The 8,805-nt window shown below is 50.2% G+C and overlaps 1 protein-coding gene across 1 annotated transcript; it reads left to right on the top strand.

The window, feature by feature from the left end:
- Window positions 1–7,204: 7,204 nt before the first annotated feature.
- LOC123075360 (protein LURP-one-related 11-like) lies at window positions 7,205–8,116 on the top strand. Its single transcript, XM_044497987.1, has one exon. It carries the CDS (start codon window positions 7,247–7,249, stop codon window positions 7,838–7,840), a length of 594 nt encoding a protein of 197 aa, XP_044353922.1. The 5' UTR covers window positions 7,205–7,246; the 3' UTR covers window positions 7,841–8,116.
- Window positions 8,117–8,805: the final 689 nt, after the last annotated feature.

The raw sequence follows: 8,805 nt of genomic DNA, 5'->3' as shown, positions 1-8,805 counted from the left end.
CTTCACTCGTCCTCCCCCCTTCTCTGATGTCAGGCTGCCGGCGACCCTCAACTTTGTTTACAACATCACTTATCCACACATGGGATAACTGCATAAAAAGAAGGCACTATTCTTCTTGTCACAATATTGTATTCTTGGATTAGTGTAATCAGGTTCCAGCTCTTTGGACAATTGGTTGTTTAGTAGCGATCGATGACAGAAAATGGATATGCATGCCTCTGAGTATAACTTAATCAGCCACCACTCATTATTTAGCTTCCAACTAACAAGGACACGGACGATGCAAAGCAGATCCCTACCGCAAATTGGGAACCTTGTGCAGATCAGTAACTGTCAATAATAAAGCTTAAACTATGTAGTCCAAGGGCAGGGTTCTCAAGATCACTAATTATTCATGTCAATTATTCTGCCGAGTGCGCATAAACCATGCATACCTGTTACCATATTTTGTATTCCCTCCGTTTCTAAATACAAGCCCTTTCAGATATTTCAATACCCTTGATATATATAGATATATTTTAGAGTGTAGATTTACTTATTTTGCTCTATAGATAGTTTATATTGGAATCTTTAAAAGGTCTTATATTTAGAAACCAAGGGAGTACTGGAATTTTTTTTAGACAAGGAGGAAGACCCCCGGCCTCTGCATCTGGACGATGCATGCAGCTACTTTATTAATAGTTCACACAAGACCTTATAAAGTCATACAACAGTAAGACTAAAGCCACATCTGTCGCTACTCCTAATCAGTTGATGAATGGGCGTTGATAATCTGGGCTTAATACCAAACAGACCTCACGTCCAAACCTAACATCTAAGACCTGAGGTCCCAACCAGGACGCCTGCCGGGTATGGGCACCCACCAGTCCGGCACACTCCTCAACCGGGACGCCTGCCAGGTATGAGGCCACCGCAACCACCTGCCACCAATCCATCTTCAGTGTTGTACTGCTACATATACCTTGCCCGGTCTCGCTGCCGTCTACGCCACCATGGCGCCAGACAGCTCCACCGCCCTGCGCTCGTCCATCCAGCCGCATCCGTCGTCGATATGCAGCTGCACCATGCCGCCAAAACTCGTTGTCATCTATGCGGTAGATACAACGCCGCACCACCTGGCAACCTCCACACCGTCGCCACTGCTGGAGGTACTCGGAGCCCACCATCCACAGCATCTCTCCCCCGAACAGCAGATCCTCCCAAGACGGCGCCTCCATGGAGGATACGACGCGCAGGACGCGGCCGCCGCCCAATCCAGACTGGATTTTGGACTTTCGTCCGAGAGGGGTTCGGAGGTGGATAGGAGAGACCTCGACTTCGCCTCCACGGAGGATAACGGCGACGAGTGACGTCGCCGATGCCAGGCCGGCCTAGCCTACCAATGTTTCCTCCGGTCCCCATCCTATGCCACCAAACCTCCGTCTGCTCCGGATCATGCAACGAGCCACGATCCAAAACCTGCGAAGATGCAAGAGCCATGGGGTTCAACCCGCCAGAAAGGCGGATCGAGAAGAACCCGTTGTAGATCTCCAGACGCCGAAACGAGCGGTCCGACGTGGCCAGTGACGACCATCACCACCCTGCGGCGGGCGACGGAGTCCGAAGACAGGATCCAGATGGTTCCGATCTTGATCCGGCGGCACCCGCAAACACCGGGCAGGCCCAACGCAGCCACCACCTCGCGACACGCAGGCCGCCACCGTCGCGCCGCACACGACGCCGCCGGGAGACCCGCCCGCCGCGCCGCCGAACCCCACGTTCGCCCGGCGCTCCTGTCGACCCCGCTGTCCCGCGCCAGCCAAGACGAAAAGGATGGGAAGAAGCCCCGCCGCCGCCCAGCCGGCCAGGCTTCGCCCGGCGGCGCTGCGGACGGCGACGGGGAGGGAGAGGGGCGGAGAAGATGCGAGAAGCGGCGGCTAGGGTTTCCCCCTAGGTCGCCCGCGGGGGCGACACGAGGGGGCGAGGAGGGAGAGGGGCCAGTGAAAATGTCCTACAACGCTCTTTTGAGGAGGGAGTACTGGAATAGGAACGGAATCAACCAGCAGAGACAATGAAACTCGTTGACCAGATCATTCGCCTTTCTTATGAACACGAGATGACCGACACCTCGAAGCGTGGACGTGAACAGTGGTGCCCCAAGTTTCTTTTGGCATTAAAAAAAGTTTCTTTGGGCATTTACCTCACAAAGAGAAAGAAATTTAGAAAAAAAATTGCGCATTTATGCTACGAGTCGTATGTACGTGTGGAGCAGGCCGAACTTTATATATTTTTTGATTTAGAATACATACACACCACGTGCGAGCGTACATATGGTATACTGTGTGACGTACACATCACGTCGTGGATCGGCTTGCTAGAAAGTTAGAGGAAAAGGATCGAGCAAGCATAGTTCGGATCTGATCCCCGATTAGCCCCACTTAAACAATTTAGGCTTCAAACATCAACGAATCCCTTTTTTGCGGGGACTCCACCTAATCGTTGGTTAAAGAGAAACACCCTGAGAGAATTAGTACCACTTGATGTACGGACCCTTTTATCATGCTCTAGTTCATTCCTATGTCTTTATTTGACTAAAATGTTTTGGTAGAGTTTTGTTAATATTTAAGGGGTCATCAACATAAAGATGGTTAAGCATTGGACTTTTGTGTAATATTATTTGCTTACGCAAGTATACACTTCTTTTAATGTGCGAGGAACATCGATAATATGCAAGTATACACTTCTTGAGAAATGAGTCACTTGACTACTAAATAACTATACTGTTGAAAGCGCCACTAATAACGATTCGATTGGGACATCTGGATTCTTGCAAGTGCGAAAAAATAATTCTTAATCAGACGGCTATCTAAAATTAACTAAGAAAATAGTTATTTCTTAGTCAAGTGACTCATTTCTCAAGTGAACCTAGGCAAGCGCATCATCCATGTGGTAATTTAGAATACACCGAACAAGTTATGATACAGCTAAACAAACACTCACCCCTTTTGTTCTTAGTTGGCAAATAAAATATACTCTACTCTCATGTTTAGAAAATAAAATAACGAGCACTTCACGCAGTATGTTTCTCATTTATAGTTTTATACATGCGTGGAGAATTATGGAAACACGTCTAGCCAGCTGCTAGCAACGTGCTTGTGAACTATAATACGTGTTAGATATGTCTGTCAACGATGAGTTCTTATTAGGGATGCATTAGGCTTGTATGCAATGTTCAAAGTGGTGATTCGACTAAACTTCAACTGTGATCAGAATCAGATACTCTGCATGCTCCGTCCCTTCCTTTGTTTGTCTTTTGTAAAGTGATGATGCTACACAAGTAAATACATTGATTGTACACTCTGTACACGTGTATCTTGCCGATCGAGCATCTATAAGCATATGGTGCTCTTTCATCTGCACGTTCTTGTTGAGGTGAGAATCTGTTCAAACGTGAGCGGTGCTGCCCCACGATCGAGTAGCCCGTCCCCCGCGTCCCTCTCTGAGGCGACTCGGGGGAACCCTAGCCCCCTCCGCCGCCGGCCCTCCTCCACCCTCCCTCCCCCCTCGCCGCCGTCGAGGGACACAGCCGGGCAAAGCCTAGGAAGTGCCGCCGGCGGCGGGGCCTCTCCCTGGCGCGTCTCTCTCTTCCCTGGCGGCGGCACGAGTTCTTCCGGTGGCGGCTTGGCGGCGTGGCGCGACGGAGCTCCGGCAATGACTCGGTCCTACGGCGGGGTGGTGGGTAGGGCACCGTCCAGTGGTGCTGCCTCCACGGCGGCTGCGGCTTGGGGCCCTTGACCCCGATCCGGTCTGGATCTGGTGGTGCTTGGGCCTGGGCCATGGCGGCTGGCGAGGCGTGGTGTTCGTCGGGGCTTGTCGGCCTCTAGGCACCATCGGGGTGCCACCGGCGACGCGTGCCCGGCGTGGTGACGATGGTGGACGTGGTGGTCATCTTCTTTCAGAGATGGCCGGCCAGAGGCTTGGTGATCGGATCTCGAGATCCATCATCTAGTCCCGCCTGCGAGTAGGGGAGACATGGTTGCCGGTGAAAACCGAGCCGATGGCAGGCGATGGCGGTGTTCTCGCCGTTACCTTGATGGAGGCATCATCGTGTAACTACTGTTGACCCACTTGTGCTGCTCCGGGGGAAATCTTAGGATCTGGTGTTTCAGATCGGACGATGGCGGCACTACGGTGTCGTTTCTCTTTTGGGAGCATCGTTTGTGGAGTAGCGCTGGAAGTCAGAGGCAGGAGGTGGAGCGGCTTCGTCTTGCACGGAGCTTCAGTGGAAATGTCAAGTCATGCCTGACCGACAGGTGCTACGCTTTGTCATGCCTGCTCGGCAGGTGCTACGCACGACAGATCTTCCAAAGACTTCAAGCTGTGTCGGCTGGTGGTACTTGGCAGCATGGCGCTGAGGTGTATCAGTGGCGACCGCGACGTGCTCAGATGTTTGAGCGCAGGGAGGAGGTGCCGTTGGGCGCCATGGTGGCGTCGACGATAGCTAGACCGAGCAAGGTTGATGCATCAGCATAGTTCTGAAGATGGAGCGGTGGCAGTTGGCGGCGGCGGCCTCTGGGAGCACGCCGAACCAGTGTGTGCCCCAGACCCGGCAAGTGGCTAGGTTGGAGTCTCAGGTCTTCGATGTTAGGCTTGGTTGCGATGTCTGTTTGGTATTAGGCCCAGGCTATCTGCGCCCCCTACATCAACTGGATAGGTGTAACGACAGTTTGTTGCTTAGACGGCGGCTTTAGTCTTACTGTTGTATGACTTTGTAAGGTCTTATGAGAATAATTAATAAAGTGGCCGTATGCATCGCCCAGGGCCGGGGGTCATCCTCCTTTTCTAAAAAAAAATCGATACGCTACAGTTGAGACTTCTCCGCGTCTTGTTCCAGAGATCAGCTGCTCGACACTTCACTATATTCTTTTTCCAACCTAAGTCCAAAAGAAGAATACATTAAACAATTCTTCCTTCTTACATGTGAGGTATATATAGAAGCTTGACGTCTTTTCTTCCAGAGAATATGAACACCTTCACACGGTACGTAGTAGTATATTACAACTGAAGTTTTAATTAGTCTTCATGCTTGCATTGCATGACAGTTTCCGGGAAACCGGGACAAATAACATTCTTATAGACAAAATTGACTCAAGAGCCAACACACCCCCCTGATGGTTAAGCATAATTTCTTTGGAATTTTCTCTACTGAGTGCTAGCTGAACGACCAAAGTATTTAAATCTGCTAGTTTGTTTCAAACCAAATTCGTGTTTTAGTTGGGCATCTTTCGTACTCTGCGGCAAGCAACTGAAGGGTCCGAAGCACAACACTTTTGATGATAAACGTGCGCTCTCCGTGGTCGTCACTACAATCATAGACTTGTGCTAGAACTATTCTGACCCAATCGATGAGGTGTCATTTTCTGTTTTTTATTTCCATATCTTGCAGAGAAAGCGCATCAATTCGGTCAGCAAGCTCACCTTCTCTCTCTCTCTCTCTCTCTCTCTCTCTCTTAAAATAGTGTATCACATACGTACGCACGGTGTGCTATCTCCAACTAATTTGCTCTGTGATTAACAAATGAAAATGATCTTCAGAAGCCTCCCGTCGAAATGATATAGTTTACGCTCCATTATTAGCAGAGTTGCTTATCTGCACAACGCTCCCGATTCCGTGGCATGCCCTTGCTTTGTTTAACACTGCATCTCGTTGCTCTTCTGAGTTGGGCTAATGAACCATATGAATATATTCAGCACCATGCATGCAATGGCATCCAGAACAATTTTAATTAGGTCATCAGCACAAACCGCCATTAGCATGCAGGAAACAAACTCATGCGCACTAATCTAGTTAGATCATGGACAATTATGAATGGAGCTTATTTTTCTGGTACTTTGTCAATTGCCATGTGTTGATAACTGATGTAAAACAATTAGTTCATGATGTGTGTTGCGGCTCTAGCTGCGTGGTGTGATATCAGGGAAAACGAAAGGGAACAAACACAAGAATGGGGATTAGATCGATCTTTTAGCTAAACCTAGCTAGCTTTTCTTACCTAGCAGCTTAAGTAGGTGCAATGCAACAAGGAGTACTAGGGGCGGATCCAGACTTAAAATTACCCGGTGTCCACATAGAAGAACACATGCCTATATATCAAACAATTGAATGGCCTACACACTAAACCAATAAGTAAGTGCAAATTGCACCCGGTGCCAGTGACACTGGCTAGCTACGTAGCTCCGTCCGTGAGTACTCCCTCTGTAAACTTTTATAAGATCTTTTGGATCACTACCTATCATCGTTCCATTGTGTGTACGTACGTGTCGGATCCGCTTTATAGATTAGATGCTCATCAAATAGAAGAATATGTAGGACACTTCCATCATCGCGTTGAGGTCCAAGTAATCGCACATGCTACACATTGCGGCTTGGATATTGGATCCAAGTTCCAGCTTCATGCGTTGGAACGGTTGATGTATTTGTATGTTGCAGAGCCAGAGCGTTCACTGCCATGTTGCATGTATCAATCTCACCAGTCCTTCTTCTTCCTCACACAACCGTCGGCCAACTCAGGCCTAACCGCCTGCCACCGCCCTCCCCGCAGCCGGCGGCAATTGCCGCCTCGCTGCTCTGCCCTTTCCTTGACCTCTCCCTACCGCCATGTTGGCCGCCGCCCCGGCCACTCCTCTAAGCGCCGCCGCACTAGTGAACAGCTACATCGATCCCCTACACCCACATCCATAAGTTAGATAATGGGCATGTGGCTTCCTCCTAATTAAGATAGATGATGAGGCTATATATGGCTCCCCTTAAGATAGATAGTGGGGCTGGTTCTTCTCATGCAAGGTCGGCACTCCATAGATTGACACAACAAAAAATTTCAGGTGCCTGAGAAATAGCAAAATCGTACATAGAAATATTAGGCAGTATTTCTGAAAGTTTCGTTAACCTCTATCGCTATGCCGTACCGCCATGTCATGCTAAAAAGTATTAGCCCAAACAAACAACACACTATTTAAACGTGGCGGCAACTGCATGCTGACTAGTGCAGTACTAGATGGACCATAAACAATTTCGCTGTAGCACTATTCAGATACCAAACCAGCCACTGACGCCCACCATCGCCATAAACTAATGATTCAGATACCCTCCAATAGTTAACAGAGTAGAAGCACCTATAAATATGCCAAACCAGCCACTGACGCCCACCATCCCAATCATCTCATCTCGTCTCATCTCAACGTTAAAGCAGAGCAATCTCTCTCGTCCATGGCCAAGATCCAGCCCCTCGCTGCCGCAGCCTCACCGTCCTCCTCCGATGATCAACGGAGCCAGCAGGCGTACACGGTGTGGATGAAGTCGCTGGTCTTCAACGGCAACGGCTGCACGGTGTACGGCCTCGACGGCGCCGTCGCCTTTCGCGTCGACAACTACGGTTGCAGGGGCGGCCGCGAGGTCTTCTTCATGGACCGGGCCGGCAACGCCCTCGTCAGGATCAGGCGCAAGGGCTTCGGGATATTCAGGAGGTGGGAGGTCTGTCGCTGCGCCCAGAACGGCGGCAAGGAGGAGGAGGAGGCCACACCGTGGTTCAGCGTGCGGTGGGCCGAGAAGGGCGGGGCCACCGTGGCGATGCACGGCGGCGCGGGGATGTGCTACACGATCGACGGGTGCTCTGCCCGCAAGTCGGAGTACAGAGTACACGGCGTGGATGGCGCGGTGGTGGCGGAGGTCGCACGGAAGCAGACGCCGGCGGGGGTGGTGCTGGGCGAGGACGTGCTGACGCTGACGGTGGCCTCGGAAGCGGATCAGCTGCTCTTCCTGGGTTTGGTCGTCGTGCGTGGCCTCATCAACCGCTCCTTGTGATGGATGCCTGAAATGGCAATCCTCTTCTTCTCTAGCTAGGAACGTACATGATGTGAGTAGCTGTAGGCGGTCCATCTGACTATTGTTTTTCAGACGAAAAAATTAGGAAGTTTTTGCCCAAACTGAGGACATGGTGACTCTTTTTGGTGTAGGTTTTTACCCTTTCTCAAAGGGTTTTCAATACCATAATCTCACCAAAATGAAGTTGGACAAGGTTGTTCACTGATTGTAATACTCCTATATTAGAACTATGTAATACAAAAAATCTTCACCTTTTGAAACCCTACATGGATAATACTTTCCCAACGCCCCCAAAAGGGCATGCTTGCATAAGCAAACAATATTATAAGGAAGTCCAATACTCCTATGTTCAAAAAGTTCTTGAAGGCCCCATACAAGATAATTTGAGTGTAGAGGAATAGGATGCAACTCTCAATGTATTGATGGGTGCATATGCACAAGTATATATAGTACATAGGGCAAGTCATATCCTCAACTATACACAAGGAGGAGACTTGGAGTACAAGAATACATGTGCTAAATACATATCTCAACACCCCCCCCCCCCCGCAGTCGAAGCGACGCCGTTGCTGACGCAGAGACTGGACCGGAAATCCTCGAAAGACGTCGTGGGCAAGCCTTTGGTCATGATGTCGGCAAATTGTTGGGAGGTGGGAACGTGCAGAACACGGACATGGCCAAGAGCCACCTGATCCCGAACAAAATGGATATCAAGCTCAATGTGCTTGGTGCGACGATGATGAACCGGGTTGGCGGAGAGGTAGACGGCGGAGACGTTGTCGCAGTAGACGACCGTGGCCTTCTCAACAGGACACGAGAGCTCGTGAAGAAGCTGACGAAGCCAGGAGCACTCAGCAACAACGTTAGCCACAGCGCGGTACTCAGCCTCGGCGCTAGACCGCGAGACGGTGGGCTGCCGCTTGGACGACCACGACACCAGGGAT

The sequence above is a fragment of the Triticum aestivum genome, chromosome 3D, assembly GCF_018294505.1.
Source record: "Triticum aestivum cultivar Chinese Spring chromosome 3D, IWGSC CS RefSeq v2.1, whole genome shotgun sequence".
In the NCBI taxonomy this organism is placed as follows: domain Eukaryota; kingdom Viridiplantae; phylum Streptophyta; class Magnoliopsida; order Poales; family Poaceae; genus Triticum; species Triticum aestivum.
Note: the sequence above shows the minus strand (reverse complement) of the source record. Positions and strands in the feature narration are given on the sequence as shown.

Excerpts from the sequence above, each read along its gene's own strand:
- LOC123075360 (XM_044497987.1), top strand. The coding sequence starts at position 7,247 with ATGGCCAAGATCCAGCCCCTCGCTGCCGCAGCCTCACCGTCCTCCTCC.